Below are 21,662 nucleotides of genomic sequence, written 5' to 3'. Positions count from 1 at the left end.
GAGCAAAACAGAAAGTCGTGGATGGAGTCAAAGCTCCTCCAGGTGTAAGGTGAGCAGGGAAGGACACTCTGGTTTTAACCTGCAATGAACGACAAACGACCAAAAGCCACAAATCCACGACACAAAAAGACAGAAAACACGTTTGTTTTGTCAGTCACAAGGTCAGAAATGAAGAATTCTTCAAACCACTAAAAGGAGGTGCTAAACACGTGTTGGACATTAAATGGCACCGATTGGCCTCGTTTCCAGAGACTAAAGTTTTAAATCGCTTGCAGAAAACAAAAGTGCTGATGGATAAAGGGCGTCAATTCAGCTGTTTTATTTGTAAAGTCTGGTGTGTCAGTGATTTAACGTCCATCCGCGCCCATTGTGAGCATGTTAAATTAAAAAAGTGAGGTACGGATTTCCATTTTGGTGTGTGGCTACGTCTAGACGTAAGAAATGTGCCTTTCGAAACTGGGCTTGACAAACATTTGTGTGTAAACCGGCCACACCGAGCGTTTGAGGAAACTACGCTTTCTAGTTTAAGTATTGCTCAAAAATATGGTTTCCTCAAATTATTGGGGTGGCCCTTGTGGGGGTTGAAGATTAATATGTTGTGGCCAAGGCCACCGCTGGCCACCCCCTGGCTCTGCCATTGCACCTGGTGGTTTCTTCTCGCCAGGAGCCGACATTTTGTTCTGCCTCGGATGAGCGCAAAACAAACCGTTCTTCTCCACAGTGTAACTCCTACAAACTTGACTATGTTGCATCAAAAACATTAAGGTCTACTTGCATTTCCTGTTCAATTCCACTCCAGAAAAACACTCATCTCAAGAGCTACAAACATTCACTATTCAAACCTCAGCTGCTTCTCACAACAAACCTCATCCTGTCCCACGTTAACGTTGCAACGAGTTGCACTGAATGTGTTTTCCTGTAGGAGACGTTAGAAAAGCACCTGAAATCCTTAAAGAACCAAAGGGAAGCAGTGAAACACAGACTGAAGAAACTTGCAGCCCGGCAGTCGGAAATCACAGTGAGTTCTGCAGACTTCTTGGAAAATGAACTCAAATTTTATGAGCCGTCGAAATAAATTATGATAAAGTTAATACAAGTGATGTGTGCCTGACACAGAAACAGTCCTCAGTGATGAGAGAGAGGGTTGTACAGAAGTACCAGGAGATCCAGATTGTTCTAGAGGAGGACCTGAGGACTACTTTGTCCCACCTGGAGATGGAGGAGCGAGCTGCTGTCTCTGCTCTGGACGGGCTCATGGAGAGGAACTGTGCTCTGATCCAGGAAATCGAGCAGGACCTGTCCAGCCTCTCTTTAGCCCTGAACTGTTTCCACACAAACCCGGATTCAATGGTACCAAAGACAAGAGTCAAAATCCAGTGAATTAAAATGTAATAATTATTTGTGGTTTTCTGCTGCTCCTCAGGTTTTCCTTACACCCCCTGCACGGGACGACATGGACACAGTGGACAGGTATGGATGTCAAGGTTCTATGTCGTTCAGCGTACCGTCGAGTACAGATTTTTTTAACGACCTTCCTCCCTCAGAGTGATGGATCTACTAAACCAGTCGGACCCGAGCAGTGTGAGCCTGGATGAAGCTAAAGCTGATCAGATCCTGAGCCTCACCACCAGCCTGCTTCAGCTCGTCTCCTCACAGACCCCTTTAATCAGGAAGCTCCTGCAGAGCTGTAAGTTCTCACTTCATTTTTATACATCAATCAAAACAACTTGACCTCTAACATCAGTTTCATGTCAAACTAGAGAAGCTGCATTTACTCAGAAAATATGGCGTGAAGCCGAGCGCTAAGAACAGCTGAAAGTAGCTGAAGAAGTTTAAAATTAGATCGGGGCTATTCACCTAAAGTGCTCAGGGGGCCACAGTTTCTGAAAGCCAGCAGCTCAGGGGCCGGACATCCAGCGTTTAAAGTCATTATATAAATAAACCAAGTTTTACAATGATCTACCTTTTAAATTTGTCTATTTTATTGCATTGAATCATGAATGCAATAAACAGAACCCTAACCCCACAAAAAAATATATATATTTATATATTTATGAACTCATTGGTGGGATGGACTGAAGTCACCTGCGGGCCGGAAGTGGCCCACAGGCCGTCAGTTGAATAGCCCTGACTTAGTGGTTAAAGCTAAAAGAAGTTGAATACTAGACTAGCTAAAAGCTTATGGGATCCAATGCTACGGTAGCTAAAATGTTAAAAGAACCAAAATACCTGACAAGGACTAAAGAAGTAAAAACACAACTAAAAGTAGCATATGCTCCTAAAAGTAGCAAAAATGTTAGCTTAAAGCTAAAAGGAGTAAAACCAGTGCTTAATTTGAGCTGGATGCTGGAACAGGATCTGGGAACTCTTATTTTGACAGGGTGCGTTCCAGTAACTGTTTGGATCCGGTAACTCTCAGGCTTTCTACGATAATAATAAAGTTATGAACAAATATGACCGCCTTGAACGAATAAAACTTATATTGGATATGTGAACTGAAAATTATTACATAAACACTCATTTTAAACACAACACAACTTAATATCACATCAGAGCTGCCCCTTCAAGTAAGCATTTCCGCCTCCGCCCTTAGAGAAATCTCCGCCCCTAAAAGAGTGGTGGGGGGAGTGCCGAGCTAACCAGGCAGGAGGCCACGGGCAGCCTCCATGAACAGACGGAGGAGGCGCCTGGAGGTTTCACGTGTGGAGTCGGACAGTAAATTCAGCGGAGAAGAGTCTGCTCAGAACCATCAAGTGTGTGTGTGTGTGGGGGGGGGGGGGTGCTTGACAGAAGCAGCCCTTAGCAAAAAGTAGTTTATTTAAGTGTACTACAAGTATACTTATTTTACACTAAAGATGAGGAAGTGTACTTGAAGTTTACTTTTTATAAACTTTTTTTTGCTATACTTAAAAATAGTATAAAAATGTCCCAATTTAGTCCAAACAAGTATTAAATCATTATGCTTTCTAGTACACTACAAGTATGGGTGTAGTATACTTGATATACTTGTACTTAACTTAAAGTATACTTGCAAAAGTGAACTTCAAATGTACTACTTTTTATTAAGGGAGTGTTTACAAATGTAGGTAAATGTAGAAGTTTAACAACCCGTTAAAATACACCAAAATGCAGGACATCGTATCTACTTTATTCCAAATTTTCTGGGGGAGGACACTCCCCCCCCCCCCCCCACACACACACCTTGCCGCAGAACACTAAAGGCCAAACGTTGCAGAACATCAGTAAAGTAGCAAAACCTTAGCTAAAAGTCATAGAAATGCTAACTAAAAATAGCAACAGGCTAGCTAAAAGACTAAAGTTGCAAAAAAATAAAATAAAATCTATAAACTCAAAGTAATAAAACTTTAACTAAAAGTAGCAAAACCCTAGCTAAAAGTTCTTGTTAAACTTAAGGGGTTAGCCAAAAGTTTAAAGTAGTAGAGACTAGCTAGAAGTTATAAGGGGCAAAACACTAGCTCAAAGCTAAAAATAGCAAAAGGCTAAATTAAAGCTAAATGTAGCAAGAAAAAAGAAACGAAACAGTAACTAACTAGAAGCTAAAAGCAGAAGAACAGAAGCTAAAAGTAGAAAAAGAGAAGCTAAAAGCAGCAACAAGTTAGCTAAAAACTAAAGTAGCATAAGAAGACAAAAGCAGAGCAAGAAGAAAAAAAAATTAACTTTTTTGTAGTTATTGCAAAAAACACAAACAAACAAACAAACAAACAGGAAAACAGAAGTGCTGAATCAGCTTTCACACAAAAGAAAACTTTTGTCTCCAGACTCCAGCGAGGTGCACCTGGATCCAGGGACGGCCCACCCAAAGCTGATCATCTCTCCTAAAGGTGACAGCGCCGCCTACACCGACACCTGGCAGCAGCTGCCGGATCTACCCGGACGCTTCGACACCACCCTCAACGTCATCAGCATGCAAGGCTTCACCTGTGGCCGCCATTACTGGGAGATCGATGTGACTGGGAAGACGTACTGGGAGCTCGGTGTCACCTACCCCTCCATCCCACGCAGAGGCCCATCAGAAAACTGTTGGCTGGGCCGGGGGCCCGAGTCCTGGTGTGTGGAGTTTTTTGGTGGGGAGTACACCACATGGCATGGAGGGGTGCCTCACCAGCTGCCTTTCGCCAAACGTTTCGGTCGGATCGGCGTTTTGTGCAGTTTCCCTGCAGGGTTGGTGACTTTTCTCGAGGCGGAGAAAATGACGCCCCTGTTTTCTTTCAGCGCTGGAGTCTTCTCAGAGTGCCTCCACCTGGCCGTGTGTCCTGGTCATCACCACGGTGGCACTAACTCCAGTCCCATTGTGATCTGCAATGCTTCATCTCCTACCAGTGACCTCTAGCTGCACGGGAGAGTTTTAACTCGAACTGGAGCCACCTTGGACAGAACATGTTCAAAAGGATTTGACTTTACTGAGTCCATGTTACAGAGGTTTATATGGGACATACAGAGAACATGACTGAGGGCCAGCAGTTTTATACGTATACAGCAGGTTGCAAAAGTATTCACCCCTGGCATTCTCTGTTCTGTTGCCTTACATCTAGAAATACAAAGGGACTTTTTGATTTGATTATGAATAATGAACTTACACAAAACAGTCCAGATAAATATAGTTGTTGGAGAAAATTTTTCTCTCTTTATCTTACTCAAAAGGAGCCACACTCGATGGCAGGAGGAGATTTTTTTAACCAGTATTTTACTTGCAATGACTAATTTTCAGGACAGGTTACACAGATATACAGGAAGTACGCACGAAGACCAGTCATGAGAATCTGCCACGGGCAGTGTGTGAAGCTTGTTTTTATACATTTATCAGTTCAGCCGAGCTCAAAGACTCTGAGGCGTCCTTGGAGCGCCAGCTGCACGTAGCAGCCTCACCCAGCTCCTCATCCAGCTTTCTATTAACCCCAAACATATGGTTCATGGGCAGAGTTAACGTTCTCAGCCATAGTAGTTACAAACATCCATAAACTTTGACCAAATATCCCCTAACAATAGTTTAATTAGTAATTTTAATTATTAATTTAGTTAGTGCGAGCTGGAGGGGGCTGGAACCAAATGGAGTATAAAATCGACATGGGAGCAGGGGTCCAGTGGTTCCAGTAATATGAAGGAGGATGTCCGAGGTAGGTAAGTATTGGCAAGTGGCTGGAAGGTGAAGGAACAGCTGAAGAAGTCACAAGGGAATCCAGGACCAAGTGGAACACAGGAGTCAATGCTGAAACACGTAAGAATTGGTGGTGGCTGATCAGTGGGGGGCGCTAGGGTGCTGCCCCATCATTCAAACCACTCACATATCACCTTGAAGACAGAAAAAAAATTAATAATAAAATAAAAATATTTCAAACTATATGTTAATTTTTTTTGTTGTGTAAGATAAATATTTTATAGTTAATGATGAGTAAAGTAGTTTATTTCAAAATGTTGCCTCTGATTGATGACTTATTTCAGCCCTGGGGGCGCATGAATCTTTGCCCATAGACTCTCGTAAAAAGTTGTACATGCACTGTTAGCTCCTCTTCATTACAAGAGATAGGAAGATTCTGGGCGCACCACTCCTGCGCCCTGAATACGGTCGCACAGTACGGATCGTGCTTCCAGTCCCGGAACAGATTATTATTATTATTGTTTGTTTGTTCAGCGAACAGATCATGCAGTGACACTCTCACAACCAGGCTATATTGCAGGTAGGCTTTAAGCCATTGAAAGCTCTTTATCTAATGCCCATGTTGCTATTTCTGACTGATATGCCTCTCAACTTTTAGATGTCTCTGTTTGTGAAAAAACCTTCAGCTGACTGTGTTTTCTAAAAGTGGGAACTGGTGAGTTTGTTTGTTTCTGGAGCTAGCATGCGAGCGCTAGCCTCCTGGTTAATGTATTAGGTTCTGTGCTAAATCAGTGCTATATTGCTATTTATTTGAATGTGCTTATAGAAAAATTAATTATCAAACTATCAAAATGCTTTTCTATACTAAATGTCACTGATGGTGTTACACTATTTCTGAACACCTTCATTGTTATTGATCTGGAGAATGAAAAATAAGCCTCTTGTAATAAATAACTAGCTCCTAGTGTTAACACTGAAGCATTTAAATTGAAGGTACATTGAAATGGGGAAATGCTATACGTGCTAAGGTGCAATATTTGGACCTTTAATATTAGGAATATTTAAGAGTACTCAAATATTAAGCTTGATTCTATTTATATTATGAACTTATATTACTATAGTAATGATGATAAAACATGTACATGTATTGCTTATATTTATGACAGTTTTAGTTAATGATAAAGCACAGGGTTATTGATTATTAGGTCTGTTTCACACAGGCCAGGTTCCAGTCTATTGCTGAAGATGGAGAACCAGCTCTAGTTTTGAACCAGGAGATCGGTTGAATCCCCATAGCTCCTTCCAGTGCAGTTGGAGGCGCTTTTAGCCTTTTCTGTATGTGTATATACTCTGGTGGTGTATATATATATATATATATATATATATATATAGCCTCCCCATAGAGAAAACTACACCAGCCGCCACTGGTAAGAACACTTGCTTCACTTGTCACTAGGAAGGTAAAGTGGATAGAAGCACAAATACCGGTCGGCATGTAATGCTCCAGCAGCGAAGAGAAGTCATCTACAGCCTTTTCTACTCCTGCAGCTCATCGAGGAGAAGGTCCGCAGGTGTGTCTTGTTGGCGCCATCTTGTGACTTCAGGCTGCAGGAAAATCTGAACTCCCACAATTGTGTTGTATAAATTAAAAGTTAGAAATTTCACAAAATCCCTTAAGAATCCCATGATGCAAGGCAACGAAACAGACAGGATGCCAAAAGGGGTAAATGCTTTTGTAGCTATGCAGCTTATAAACTGTTTATTATGCTTTAATAAAGTCCATTTACAACCTATAAATATCACTTTTTTTTACTGAGTCCCTGTTTAGATTTAAATTCCCAACATTTACAAGGAGCATTACACCATTGTAGTTCCCGCGTTCCAATAAACCAACAGATTTGCACATTTAAGGTAAGTTCCAATGTACTAAAATGTACTTTTGCTGATAAGGCACATTATTTTCAGCATGCCAAAGCTGAACAAGTATTGTACTTGACTTTATCTCAGATGTACCCAGAGTTTTTTGATCCAAAGTCTATTCAAACAAGCAGCGGGCTCTGTGCAAACATGATCTCTGAGCTTTTGTGCTGCGTGTTTAGCTTTTTGAATAGAGTGAACTATCACGCTTATTAATATAAAATATCTTTAAGAATGGCACAGACAGCGATCGTCTGTTTTAAACTATTGCAGTGTGTATTTTTTATTATGATCCAGTAATATTTTTTAAGTAAATATTACATAAAACCGACCAGCAGCAGGGATGAATGCCAGATAAAGCTACGGTCTCAAAGGTTATTGACCTTGCACAGATAGGTTTGTTGCAGATCATTGCCGTCTTTATTCACTCTCCTTGATGACGCCTGATCTGCTGCTGCCATGAAGCGGACGCTGCTCTTCTTTTGCCTCTTCGTAGCAGTGATTCTTATTCCTGCTGAAGTACGTGGTTATTCTTTGATTTATATTCCCCGCTGAGCAATGTGGATAATGCACTTTAATGTCTGTTGTACAAAGCTGCTTTAGAAAAGGTTATTCTTGCACGTTTGCTAATATTTATAGTTAGCTACTTAACCTAAAATGTAACATTTTTTACAAGTTAGGAATTTGACGCATGCTCATTCAGATGCGTTTTCTTCTGTTCAGTCAAAACCTAAACACAAAGATAAACACGAGAATCACGGAAAACAGAGTAAACACGTCGAACGTGGGAAAAAAAAACTAACGTTTGAGGACATCATTGAAGGTTGGTGCCTCCATTGTGTCGTTTTAAGTTTTCAACATTTTGTCTTCAATAAAGGAAGAAGGGAAAGAAGAGTTTTGAATCTTACAAATGTTTGTTTTAGACGTCGTCTTCACAGAAAGCAGTGACGATGACGACGACGATGACGACCACGGTAACTCCGACTGGCTTTTTGAGCTTCAAGATTCAGATGGTGAGATCGTTACCCTCGTCACCGTGCACAGGAAAATGCTTTGCAACAGGGTTAACATTATGATCTTGTTTTTCCTTCGTCAGGCCGTTGCACCCCTAATCCTTGTCTAAATAACGGCGTGTGTAAAGAAAAGGGCAGGAAAAACTTCAAATGTGACTGCCCGAAGCATTTCAAGGGACGGAAATGTGAAAAAGGTCAGAAGAGCACGTTTGGTTCTTCTAGCTGTCGTGTGCTTTCATATCACTATCACGTGCAAGAAAAGGCAGCGCTGTCATTTGTGTGTGTTTATCATCATTACAGCTCCAAGAGTGTGTAGGAAAGGCGCCTGTGGACACGGTGAGTGTGTCCTGACTTCATCTCGCCCCCATTATGCGTGCAAATGCAAGTGGCCCTTCCAGCCCCCAGACTGCAAACGCAGTAAGAGATGCACACTAACAGGAAGTTGCACAGAAGATTTAAAAGTTTAAATCTAACTAATGTTGTCTCCAAAGTTTCAGTGTGCGAGCCAAATCCATGTCAAAATGGTGGCCAGTGCATCAGGGAGGGAAATAACTTTGACTGCCGGTGCCCTGAAGGGTTCAGAGGTCGCTTCTGTCGCGTAGGTGAGTACAGTACTGTACTCTTGCATTACTGTGAAGGGTGTCAATGATAAGCATCGGAAAAAACCCTGTTGCTCTTCTGTTTTTAAATGTTTGCCCTGTATCTTATTGTGCAGCTCTGAAATAAAACATCTTACAACAAAAGGTGTGGCTCATCAAATAGTCTGCGCCGACTTCTGATACCAGTGCGTTGCACCATGTAAAGAAAAAACTGAGAAACTGACGACCATCTACGAGATTTTGGCAAAACATAATTGACAGCAGGAACATTATTCAAGGTTGAAACGAGTCACGGAAAGTTAGACTTTACATGTTAGAAGTGGCGTTTGGATAAATTAAACAGTTTTTACACAATTAAGGTTTAAAGTTGATCAATTTTACTGATATTTCATAGAATGTCCAGTTGATAGTTGAGGCTGTTGCACAGCAAATTTAAAAATGTCAATCGACACCTTTCAAAATGTCTTCAGAAACATTCTAGTTCACGTTATTCTCCCAGTCTAAGAATATTTGTGCTTTGGTTTGTTTCTCAGGTCCAAACGACTGTTATGTGGGTGACGGGGAGACGTATCGTGGAAACGTAAGTGAGACAGAACATGGCTTTGACTGTCTCTACTGGAACTCTCACTTCATTTTGGATCTTGGATCAAATCCCTTCCACTCGTTCGAGGACCGAGAGGGACTGGGTCTTCACAACTTCTGCAGGTTGGAGGGAAATGAATAGATGTATTTAAAGGGTATTCAAACCAGCACTGAACTGATGCTCACTAGACTTTTCTCATTAAATGTGTAGAAATCCAGACGGAGAACCAAAACCCTGGTGTTTCTTCAGAAAAGGCCGCCAATTGTTTTGGGACTACTGTGATGTGACACGGTGTCCTGAACCAACAAGTCAGCTCAACACTAAGACTGGAAATAACTTTTAATTTTGGTCAACCAAACAGCTTTGATATCTTTTTGTCTGTGTTTCTAGAGGGGCCAACTGAAGCACCAGTAGTTCCCACTAGTCCTTATCCTACTTCTGCCAAGCCACCATCTACGACCCCACCAACACCAATGACCACAGAGGTTCCACAAGTTAGCACGACTCCCACAGTTGTCACTGAGGTTCCACCAATCCCCAAACCCACAGAAGGCCCCAACATCTCCACTGCTACTGCCGCACCTCTACAGTTTCAGACCTGTGGCCAGCCTCAACCAAAGAAGGCCCTTACCCGAATCTACGGGGGTCTGAAGGTCAGTCCAGGGGCGATACCCTGGCAGGTGTCAGTGCAGGAGAAACCAAGTAACTCCCAGCAGCCGTACAGACACGTTTGTGGAGGAGTTCTTATCTCGAGCTGCTGGGTTCTGACGGCTGGACACTGCATGTAAGCACCATACGTGAGCTATTTTGTGAATCTGGAGAAGTACCCATGTTTTCTGAGACGTCCTGGGTGGTGGGAGCTGAGATGATGTGAGATGCTGGGGTTGCGTTTAAGAACTATCCGGTATGCAAAAGCTGTATCTGCATCCTCGGTACAAATTTGAGCTCGTTCCCAGTGCGGGTTAGACTCTGCCAGGGCTGCCCTAGGTCTTCGTTATGTCTCTTGCTTGGTGGTAGCCTGCACCACTTTGAGGTGTTGCACCAGTGTTGATTCTGGGGGCTGTCAGAACAGCTTAGAGCCCCTGCTCTTCCTCATTGAAAGGATCAGCTGAGGTGGTTTGGGGATCTGATTAAGATGCCTCCTAGACACTTCCCTGTGGAGGTTATCAAGGCACTGAGAGGAGACTCCAGGGCAGACCCAGCGTTCACTGGGTGGATAATGTATCTTCTCTGGTCTGGGACTGACTTGGGATCCTCCGAGGGGAGGCGGAGAGAGTCACTTGCAGGAGGGAGGTCTGGATTTTCCTCTTGGACCTGTTGCCCCTGCAACCCATCCACAAATAAGACAAAAGAAAATGGATAGGGCGTCCAGTTTTGGACATGCTCACCAAATTGTCTTGTTTTTTCCACAGTCAACCTAACAAGGATTTGGAGGTGGTAATGGGAAGCCTGTCACGGAATCGGTTGGATCCCACAGCTCAGACAGTTGAAGTCGAGCACTCTATTCGGCACGAGAACTACAGGGAAACACCTAAAGCTGTTTATAACGACATAGGTAATCCTCTACTGAACGGTCCTCAAAAAAATCCAAGAGTTTTACTCAGTTTGTTTTAACCTTGTTGCTTTTCAAAGCTCTGCTGAGGCTCAAGGGGACTGAAGGATTCTGTGCCAACGAGACACAGTTTGTAAAGACGGCTTGTCTGCCTGACCCTCAGATCCCAGATGGGACGGCTTGCACCATTTCTGGATGGGGTGCCACAGAGCAATGTAAGGCTACCATAAAATGAAAGTTATAACTTTCATGCATGTATTTTGGTTTCTTCCTGAGACTTGACTCGAATACAGCAAGTTAATGACAAGACTAGCACTCTTTGAAGGAATATTTATTGCTCATGGCGTTGTGTGCTAAAGCTTTAAACAAGGACGGTGCATCAGAGTTTTGGATGACTTTTAGTCAAGTCAAGTCAAATTTATTTATAAAGCACATTTAAAAACAGCAGCTGTTACCAAAGTGCTTAACAATAAAGTCAATGGCAGTAATTTAATGAAAAAAATAATCCCAAAAATATATTAAAAGCATCAAAAGAAATGCATTAAAACAAAGAACAATAAAACACTAAATCCAATCGCACTGTCTTAAAATCCAGAGAAAACAGGTGTGTTTTTAAAAGAGATTAACAGGAAGTGAAGTGGTCTGTCTAATGTTGGGGGGCAGATTGTCCCAAAGTTTAGGGCCCACGACTGAAAAAGCCCGATCTCCTCTGAGCTTCAACCAAAAGCAGCTGATCAGATGATCTCAGCACCCGAGAAGGAACATTAGGTTGAAGTAGGTCAGAGAGATATGAGGGTGAAAGACCATTTAGATACTTAAAGGTCAACAGGAGAATTTAAACATCTATCCTGATACATACAGGGAGCCAGTGAAGGGAGGACAGAACTGGTGAGATATGATCAAACCTATGAGTTCCTGTTAAGAGCAGAGCTGCAGCATTTTGGACGAGCTGGAGACGTGAAATGGAGACCTGACTGACCCCAAAATAAAGAGTGTTACAGTAATCAAGTCGACGTTGTAATGAAGGCATGGACTATTTGTTCAAGGTCAGATCTGGTCAACACTGACTTAAGCTTAGCTATCTGCCTTAACTGGAAGAAGATTTTTCTAGAACAGAGTTATTTAATCTGTTTATTAAACTTAAAGTCAGAGTCTAAAACCATCCTGCGATTTATAATGTACTGCTTAAGATATGGATCAAGAGTCAAGGTTTGGGCTAAACACGATGATCTCAGTCTTCTGATCATTAAAACTTAAAAAAATTGAACCCGTCCATGCCTTGATGTCATCAAGACATTTTAACAGAGGCTGAATGGAGCAAGAACTTTTGGGTTTTAAGGACAGATAAATCTGACAGTCATCAGCGTAACAATGAAACAAAACACTGTTTCCTCAGGATAGACTCCAACAGGAGCAGATTGAGTGAAAACAGAAGTGGGCCTAAGACATTTAGGTACTAGATCTGATTTTAGCTCAGGATTGGTAAAAAGAACTTATAGTATTAGCAGTATTACTACTGCTGATTATCTGTGTAGACCATCTTGAATTGAGTTGACTCCAAAAGCAGATCAGTTTTAAACGTACATGAAATGATTTTTTTAAACAAGTGTTTCATTTAAATGGTTCCTACTAACTCAACGAATATTTTGCTAACATAGGCAAACACAGGAAATAACATAACCACTTGTCTTTCATGTAGCTTTTTTATAAATTACGTTTTTTTTTATGCTATTTTTCTCTTATTTCTTTAGCTGATTATGGTTCCAATCACCTGTTAGAGGCCAATGTTCTGCTGATCAACCAGGAAAAATGTTCTAACAGGGATGTTTACGGATCTGTCCTGGACCCCACCATGTTCTGTGCTGGCTACCTGCAGGGCGGGGTGGATTCCTGCCAGGTTAGTCATGCAGGGAGACATTTGTGTGATGTTTGCTTCTATTAAAAGACAGTAGCATCGTCTCATCGTCTCGTTTCAGGGGGATTCTGGAGGACCGCTGACCTGCAAGCAGAACGCCAGCCATGTTATTTATGGTCTGGTGAGCTGGGGAGACCAGTGTGGACGGAAGAACAAGCCCGGTGTTTACACACGAGTCACTCACTTCCTGGACTGGATCAGATCAAAGACTGGAGCGACTCCTTGAACAACCCTCATAAGCATCCCCGAATCCCCGAGGACAAGAACTTTAACTTCTGGATTAGACATTTATTTTTTCTTGAAGCATCTTATTGTAGTTTATCGATACAATTCAAGTGGTAAAATATAAATTGATGTATGTTTTATTAATTAAATACTGAACAAGATTTATTCGTTACACGAGCTACAGAAAGACCAGAAATTTTCCAGACAAGTGTCTTACATTATAACAGAAATGTTGCTTAAAAAGGATTAAATAAATTGTTACCTCCTTGTGCTCCAGTCAGACTTTTTAATTTTATGAGTTGTTTTTTTAAATAAACTTAAACACTTGCCAACATTAAGACAATAAGCAGCATTGTGCAAAAGTCTTGAGCATATCTTGACGTCCCAGTAGGCCCAGGAATGCAGATTACGTTGATCACAAACAGAAAAACTGACAATAATCCATAGTTACATTGATGGAAATGAAAAATATAATTTATCATGTAAATTTACCAGAATATAAATAAACATGAAGTGTAAGTCGTTCAGTGATCATCAGGACTTTTTATTCTCATCTTCGTGCCAGTTGCAGGGATCTTTAATCCAAAACAGAGTCAGCGGCTGCCCGTTGACCCCGTCCATGTCAATGCAGGGGTTGAACAGGGGGTACAGCGGCTCGGAGCAGTGCACGCAGAACGAGTGCAGCAGCGTCATGGCGTCAGCGTCGTAGAATGACAGCTCCCCTCTCTGGATGTTTGCCAATATGCCGAGCTTCCTGACTCTCTTCGCCACCGACAGCTGCTTCTCCTGCGTATCGTGACACGCCAGGTACTGTCCATCCCCGTGATAAATGCACCAGGAGGTGCCGTTCACCCCCAGACTGGAGGAACTCTCAGTTTTCTTTGAACTGACCAAACCGGTGGTCACACCTATCATCCAGTAGGGTTTGTCCTGAACTATGACCTCCCAGTAATGCTGGTGACCAGTGAAGCTCTCCTGAGCCAGGACGCTGAACTGAGAGTCGTACGGCTGGGGGCCCGGGACTTCCCCAACAGGCTCCCGTCTCCAGTAAACTTGTTTTCTGTCGCTGGATATTTCCAGCTTGGGATGAGCTGTTCTGGAGTCCAAAGCAGGGGAAGTTAGATCTGTGAGTAAACATTCAACACAGTTATTCAGACGGTAAATGTTCATTTATTTTATTGTAAAATGCTGAATTCTCCACTAACATGACCACATGCGGGGAACGTGTTGGGACAGAGCTGCAGAGAGGTCATCCACCAGCCTCTCCACCGTTCTCATCTTCTCTGAGTCGCACAGATCACTATTTACTGTCTGGATGGGTGAGAGATCCAAAGGTTCACTACAAACAACAACAAGAAGTAATTAAATCCTGTAGAGTAAATTTAATTCTCTCAAACATATAAAAACACACTCACCAAAGGTTCTGGACTGTGATTTGCTGTTGAAAATTAAAAATGTTTCTGTTACAGTGAGAATTACAAATGCAAAACACATTTTGAGCTAATCTTTATAAGATGGCAGAAACTTAAAGTGAAATATTTTAGTTTTTTTTTTTTATATCCTTCTTTTATACCTGTCCAGGTGTCCCCCACCTCTCACACAGTAAGTAGATATGGGCACCAGTGACCCCCGCGACACGGAAAGGAAGAAATGGGTAAAGAGGATGGATGGTTGGGGTCCACCTCAAGAAAGCCACCAGAGTGTAGTTTGTGGTTTTTGTCCCCTGGTGTCTAGCTCCATCTGGTGTTGTGTCTCTGTCCTGCTCCCTTGTGTCTGATTTGTTCCATTTTTCAGGTGTTGTGTGTTAGTCTTCGTCAACATTTGTATTTAAGCCTGTGTGTTTCTCTTACCCCTTGTCCTGGCATTGTCCTCTGTCCACTGGTGAAGACATGTCTGTTCTGTGAGTACCTCCTGATCATTCCATGTTTTTTTTGTTGTCCTATCAGCTCTTTTGTTTTGGTAATAAATTCTTTAGTCTTTGCCTGCTTGCCTGTACCACTGGGTTCACCAGCAACAGCCCGTTGTGACATTGAGTCTCTTATTTATTTATTTATTTTTTACAGCAAATCACCAGATAAGTCAGAACTTAACTGGGCCTTTTGTGTAGAAGATGAGCAAACAATATCTCACCTGTTGTAGTTAACTTTTTGAATGAGGAAGTGAAAATTTAGCATGTCTGACATGCTAATTGTTAGTCCAAATGCAGCTTGGCTCTTTTGATGCAGCCTGGGGTAACTTCAGCAGGAACTTCCTTTATATTTTGGCAAAAAATTATCACAAAATGCAAAACTGTATAAAAATTCTGTATAAAATCTGTATAAAAATTATTTTTTTGCACAAACTGCTATAAAAGTGTGAAGTCTGGAGTGCTCTGAATGGCAGCAGCTTGGTGAAATAGAGTTTAAGTAGGACAGGACTGACGAGTTTACGGCTAGTTTGAACACAGCCATAACAAAAGTGTCAACAATGGTGTACCACAAGGCTCAGTCTTAGGACCAACCCTCTTTACAATCCACAAGTAATGTAGGTCAGATCATTTCAGACGCGTCACTACATCTCTATGCTGACGATACAGTTGTTTTTATTGTCGAGCTAAACAGTTGCTAAGGTTTTCCAGCATCTACAGTCTGCATTCAACATCATCCAGTCTGATTTGTTCCGTCTCAAACTGGTGCTAAATGCTAATAAAAACCAAAGGGATGTTGTTTTCAAACAAGAAGTCTGTACCAGCAGTCTTTCTTCCTATCTTATCTACAAATGGTGTTCCTATTGAGTTTGAAGATTCTTAAAAATACTTGGGAATCTTGGTCGATGCACATCTCTCTCTTAAGCCTCATGTCGAAAAATTTATAAAGAAATTTAAATTAAAACTAGGTTTGTTTTCAGAAATAGATCTTGCTTAACTCTGAATGCTAGGAAACATCAGCTGCTACTTTCCTTCCCTCCATTGACTATGGTGACATTATTTACATGAATGCTCCTGCAAACCTCTTGCAGGTGTTGGATGCTGTCTATCACGGTGCGCTAAGATTCATAACTGACTGTAACTACTGTACCCATCACTGCACCCTGTATTCACTGGTGCAGTGATTAAGTGATCATTAACTTCCCGCAGGCTCTCACACTGGTACATTTGCATCTTTAATCACTCCTTGGTCTGTTGCCTTTATATCTCCTCCTACATGTCGTGTTGTCAGTGCAACTACAGCGTGCACTCTCAGGACATCATTACATGCAGCGTCCCCTCAGTGCGGACTGAATTTGGCAAAAGGGCCTTCTCCTACTCCGTGCCTGTTTCATGGAACACCTTGCAAAAAGATCTGAAGTTGTCGACTTTGATCTTCCTAAGGGATTTTAAACATCTGCTAAGTTCAATGCAAAAACCAACACAGACATGTTCCTGTTTTTTAGTATTTTACCGTTTCAAAATGTAGCTTGTTTATTTTGTTTAATATCACTACTTTTTTATTTTCTATGCTTTTTACGACTGTTTATTGTGAGTACGTCATGATGCAATGAGACTAATCTGTACAAATAAAGGTTTAATTTAAAAAGTGGATTGTTGCTTTTCAAAAAATATTTAAAAACTAATCCACTTTAATCCTGGTAGTGATCGGACTGTTTGTCAATCCAACCAGAGCCAAACTGTAGTGCTCTAAAGCTATCTAAAACAGGTAAGATATTGATTGTTCATGTTTACACAGAAGCCCTCTTCAAGGGTTCGAATAACACAAACTATTTTAAGATTCTTTAATCTATACAAACCCTTTCTGATTGGATCTTTAAATATAATCTACTGCTGTATTTAAACTAAATCAATTTGCATTTTAAGTCACCTGTAGAAACTGCAGATCATTTGTTTCCTGTAAAAGTGTTTTGTTGGTGGCTCTGAGTCCGTCTATCTCTGCGATCCGAGTTTCCATGTCGGCCCGCTGAGCCTCCAGCCAGTCAGTCGTGTGCGTTTCCTCGGCGTCGATAATCTGCATCATCAGACGCTCATCGGCGTCCAGGACCACACGAATCCTGCTGTACTTATCCGAGATCCTCTCTCTGAAGTCTGCAGCGGTGTTCTGGAAAATTAAGTAAAAGAAACCATCCAGAGGACCTGACTTAATTTTGCTGGGTTGCAATGCAAGATTTTCTGCAAATAAAAACAGGATTGTTGATCCTTTAAGGGTCCACATGGATCCGTTGTACCACAGTCTGAGTGTACAGAGACCCCAAGTCTTTGATGGCGTGCTCTGCTTCACCTCTTCTCTGCAGCAGTTGGTTCATATTCATCTCCAATATGCTCTAAAGACAGAAATTAAAATTCTTTAGAAAGTTAAAGGTGCAGTAAAAAAAAAGAAAAAATTTTAGACATTTTGAAGGGGGCCAGTGTAGCTACAGCTTAAACTCCATAAAAATGTATAGAAACTTGGAAAAAGTTTCTGTTTGTTAGAACTTAAACAGTTCTGGACATGACCCTTCTATTGAAGGTTTTTAACAACATTTTCTTAGCCACAGATGCAGGTTATTCTGTGCTGCTTGTCCTATTGGACCTTACATCTGCTTTTGACACATTCAACCACGTGATCCCCATTTCTAGGCTGGAGCAGTGGGTGGGCATCACAAGGTCAGCCCTCAAATGGTTTAGGTCCTACCTCTCTGACAGAACCTTTTGTGTCAACATTAAGGATTTTAGTTAATCATCTGCAGCTCTTTTGTGGGGGGTACAGCAGGGGTCTATCCTCGGTGCTATTTTCTTTTATACTTGCTGCCACTAGGTGGTATTTTCCGTAAACACAACATACCATTTCATTTATATGCCGATGACTGTCAAATTTACTTCCCCCTGAGGTGCAGCAGTGCACGTTCTATTCAACCTCTTCTTGACTGCCTGGCTGACATCAGGGACAGGATGTCTTTAAATTTCTTAAGTTTTAATGAGAAGAAAACTGAAGTCATGTTGTTTCCTCCTAATGGCATAACCAAGAACCACGGTACTGACCTCTCCTCTCTAGCCCCTTTAGAGAAGCAGAGTCACAAATCTGGGAGTGATAATGGACCCTTCTATGAAACTTAATAGTCATGTAAACACAATTGTTAAATCCTGTTTTTTCAGCTGAGGCAACTATCTAAACTGAAGCCCATATTGTCCAAAACTAAACTTGAGACATTAATCCATGCGTTCATAACATCCAGGCTTGATTACTGCAATGAACTTCTGTTTGGTATCAGTCAGACCTCCATTGCACAACTACAACTGGTCCAAAATGCTGCAGCACGATTTTTAACTGGTACAGGCCATAGAGAGCACATTACACAAGTTTTGGCCTCCCTGCACTGGCAACTGGTTCACCTTTGAATCCAGTTCAAAATACTCCTATATGTTTTTAAATCTCTGGACAGTTCTGCCCCATCTTATCTCACTGATCTGCTGCAGCCATATGTCCCACCGCACTCTCTGAGGTTGGCAGATCAGATGCTTCTTTCAGTTCCAGGAACCCGTCGTAAGCTCAGAGGTGACGGGGCTTTCTCTGCTGCTGGTCAAAGACTCTGGAATGAGTTACCACCGCATGTCAGGCAGGCCCCTTCTCTCAGTTTTTAAATCTCGCTTAAAAATCCATTTTTATTCCCTGGCTTTTGACACTGCGTGATTTGTTTTGAACCTGTCTGTATTCTACAGTGTTAGCCATTTAGTTATTATCTTCTTCCATTCGTATCTATATTTTTATTTTACTTTATATGGTGTAGAACAGGGCAGTCAGCTCGGGACCCGAAAAGTCCCAGGTTCGATCCCGGGTCACTGCACACCTTGTGGTGTCTCTGGGCAGCACAACCTCATCCCCAAAATGCCCCTGGGTGCTTTCAGTAGCTGCCCACTGCACCACCTGGTGGTGAATGGGTTAAATGCAGAGACTAATTTCGCCATTGTATGGAAACATACAGTGATGACCATGTGATGACATCATTATTTTATATGTTTAGCTGTGTGCTTTGCTTGTTTGTTTCTGTTGTACAGCACTTTGGTTGGCCTTGCTGCTGTTTTTGTTTTGTTTTGTTTTTGTGCTCTATAAGTAAAGTTGTATGGTATGAGAGATGACATGGAAACACTGTACATGTTTTAACAAACAGTAAACATGTTGAAACTGCTGTTTTACAACAACAGCATGAAATTGTTTTATTGGTTTTGGTGTGCCACCCCAATTTTCAGTGGCCCCCACATGACCGCCCTGTAAAAATATTTCTAAAGGCGGCACTGGCTCTACAGCTCCAGAGGGTTTTCTCATCTGTTCAGCAACAATCCCACTGATCTCACTGATTATTTTTGTTTTTGTTGTAAATTTATGTCTACAGTACGTTGTGTGATAAATGGCTACTAAAAGTCAGAGCACACTATTGCTCATGGAGACGCACGTTTTAATTTATGATTTGCACGTACTGGACCGTTTGTTTAAGGAATAGCGATGATGGTGCTTCAGTTAAAATGAAAAGTGTAATTCACAACAAAATTAAAACACATTAACAGAAGACATGGTTACCCTAAATTCAGCGCCGGCCTCGTGAAGCTGAGACGTCCTGTGGTGCTTGTGTCTGCCAACCAGGGCACACAAGCAGCACACAGGAACCTTCTCCTCCATGCAGAAGAGCTTCAGTTCGTCCCGGTGCTCCCTGCACTTCAGCGACAACGGATCTCTGGTCACATCCACGAGCGTGTGCTCCCTGAAGGCCGACTTCTGCTCGTGCAGCGAGGCGTGAGCCGGGCAGAGCGAGGCGTCGCAGGTCAAGCAGGTCCTCACGGCCTCCGACAGCTGCTCGATGCAGTGGTCACAGTGGACGGCTGCAGGAGCTGATCCCAGTTGCCTGTTTGCAGTGAAGTCCATCACTTTGCGCTGAAGATCAGTGTTTATCTCCAGAGTGAGGTCAGAGGGGAGGAATATCTGACACTCTGGGCAGAAGAAAGGGCCGGCAGGCGACAGATCTGTTTCCCAGACGGCCTGGATACAAGTGAGGCAGAAGTCATGACCACACTGAAGCGTGACGGGATCGATGAAGAAGTCCTGGCAGACGGGACACTTCAGAGTTTTGTCAACAGCCTCCATGGCTCTGCTCGGCTCTGTGTGTGTCGACGCAGCTCATTAATGTTTCACCGGCCTCTCTGCGGGTACACACCCCACTAACGAGCACTACTATCAGATTACTGTTGATGACAGGAACCGTTTTAAACCAGTAACCCACTGGAGACACACAAACCTGTTGTAACAAAATGTAGGGTAATAAAAATAATCTGGTCTAATCAAGGTTGAGTCAGGTCCTCTGGACGGATTTAAAAAAATTGTTGAAACGTTTCGTCTTTTATCCAAAACACTTCTTCATTCTGAGGTGCTGCAACAAACTCAGTCCTATAAATTGCACCTTCTCATAGTGACCAGTTTGCTGATGACATCCAGAACTAGCTGTTCTCATGATAAAGGACCATCAGCTTAACGACGATCGTTAGTGCTCTGATGACTGCTTGCTATTCACAGAGGGCTCAGTGATGCTATCAATAACAGCATTGTAAGAAGTATTTGAAGTTTGTATTTTCTGAGACAATTCTGTGAAGCTAAAATAAGCCGAACATTACCTAATGGCTAAAAAGAGTGAAAAACTGACTAAGAGCTAAATGTAGCAAAAGCCTAGCTAAAAGTCTCAAAGTGCTAGCCACAAGCTGCAAAACATTTGGCTTAAAGTATCAAAAGACGCTAAATTCTTATATTTAACTGTGAAAGTAAATATATGGCAAACATAGAAAAATTATAGGAACATACATAAAAGTGGAGGTAGAAACTAAACGTTGCAAAAGGCTCGCTAAAGGTGCCAGAACTGCTGCTAAAAGAAATAAAATGGCAAAAGTGCAAGCAAAATTTAAAAAATGCTTTTTAGGAACCGTCCGTCCATCCATCCATTCATCCATCCATCCATCCAACGATGTTCAGTAATCTGCATGGCTTCTTTTTTTGCTGAGACGTTTCATCCTGCACGCATCCATTTTTTTGCTGAGACGTCTGAAACATCAAAGCAAAAAAGGAAACCGTCCAGATGACCTGACTGAACATTGGTGGATTTTTACCTGGGTTATTGAGCATGAACTTTAACATCCATCCATTAACTTTACTCGCTTTTTCCATTTCGGAATGTGGTGGTCACTAGTGCCCACAGCAGTTACTGTGTGAGAGGTGGGGGACACCCTGGACATGTCTTCAGTCCATCACAGGGACACATCGAGACAAACAACCTTATTCACTCTCTCACTCACATAGGGACAATTTAGAGTCATCAGTCAGCCTAACATGCATGTTTTTGGTCTGTGGGAGGAAACTGGAGTACCCGGAGAGAGCATGAAAACTCCACCCAGAAAGGCCCCGGGCAGGGATTTGTACCGGTGACCTGCTCGCCGAGCAGCGGCAGTTCTACCAACTGTGCCACCGTGCCACTAGAAACCAAAAGTAGCAAAATTGTAGCTAAAAGCAAAAGTTAGCAAAAAAACACGACAAAAAATATAACGTTTGTCTAAGCAGAGGTGTTTGAAAGAATTGGAGATGTTTATATATGTATACCATATATCAAATGTGGGTGGAAAAGGTGAAACACCCACACCTGCCTCCACCCTCATTTGCCCCACTCTGGGCCCTTGAGCAAGGCCCTTAACCCCCCCACCACAAATCTCTTTTGAAAATGAGTTCTTGTGACTCAATGAGACGACCTGAATAAATAAAG

The 21,662-nt window shown here is 42.2% G+C and overlaps 3 protein-coding genes across 3 annotated transcripts in view; 2 read left to right on the top strand and 1 right to left on the bottom strand.

Annotated features, from left to right (window-relative positions):
* Positions 1 to 4,351, top strand: part of LOC119422857 (probable E3 ubiquitin-protein ligase TRIML1) — a 5,580-nt gene extending 1,229 nt beyond the window's left edge. The window contains exons 2-6 of the mRNA XM_037690301.1: positions 923 to 1,018; positions 1,117 to 1,350; positions 1,424 to 1,470; positions 1,545 to 1,687; positions 3,780 to 4,351. Coding sequence (XP_037546229.1) covers positions 923 to 1,018; positions 1,117 to 1,350; positions 1,424 to 1,470; positions 1,545 to 1,687; positions 3,780 to 4,351 — 1,092 coding nt within the window. The remainder of the gene's footprint in view (positions 1 to 922; positions 1,019 to 1,116; positions 1,351 to 1,423; positions 1,471 to 1,544; positions 1,688 to 3,779) is intronic.
* Positions 4,352 to 7,448: 3,097 nt separating this feature from the next.
* On the top strand, positions 7,449 to 13,302 carry habp2 (hyaluronan binding protein 2). The gene is made up of 13 exons (XM_037678044.1): positions 7,449 to 7,552; positions 7,757 to 7,856; positions 7,957 to 8,046; positions 8,130 to 8,240; positions 8,347 to 8,463; positions 8,538 to 8,648; positions 9,179 to 9,350; positions 9,439 to 9,536; positions 9,619 to 10,012; positions 10,641 to 10,783; positions 10,861 to 10,995; positions 12,532 to 12,677; positions 12,757 to 13,302. Exons 1-13 carry the CDS (start codon positions 7,493 to 7,495, stop codon positions 12,919 to 12,921), a joined length of 1,842 nt encoding a protein of 613 aa, XP_037533972.1. The 5' UTR covers positions 7,449 to 7,492; the 3' UTR covers positions 12,922 to 13,302.
* Positions 13,303 to 13,454: 152 nt separating this feature from the next.
* Positions 13,455 to 20,005, bottom strand: LOC119422757 (E3 ubiquitin-protein ligase TRIM39-like). The gene is made up of 5 exons (XM_037690189.1): positions 19,445 to 20,005; positions 17,118 to 17,213; positions 16,757 to 16,990; positions 14,126 to 14,231; positions 13,455 to 14,044 (listed from the first exon to the last, which is right to left on the bottom strand). The coding sequence occupies exons 1-5, from the start codon at positions 20,003 to 20,005 to the stop codon at positions 13,455 to 13,457; spliced, it is 1,587 nt and encodes a 528-aa protein (XP_037546117.1).
* Positions 20,006 to 21,662: the final 1,657 nt, after the last annotated feature.

This window comes from Nematolebias whitei, chromosome 1 (assembly GCF_014905685.2).
Source record: "Nematolebias whitei isolate Nwh7 chromosome 1, NemWhi1, whole genome shotgun sequence".
NCBI classification, from domain to species: Eukaryota; Metazoa; Chordata; class Actinopteri; order Cyprinodontiformes; family Rivulidae; genus Nematolebias; species Nematolebias whitei.
This window is presented reverse-complemented; position numbering and strand designations above follow the sequence as displayed.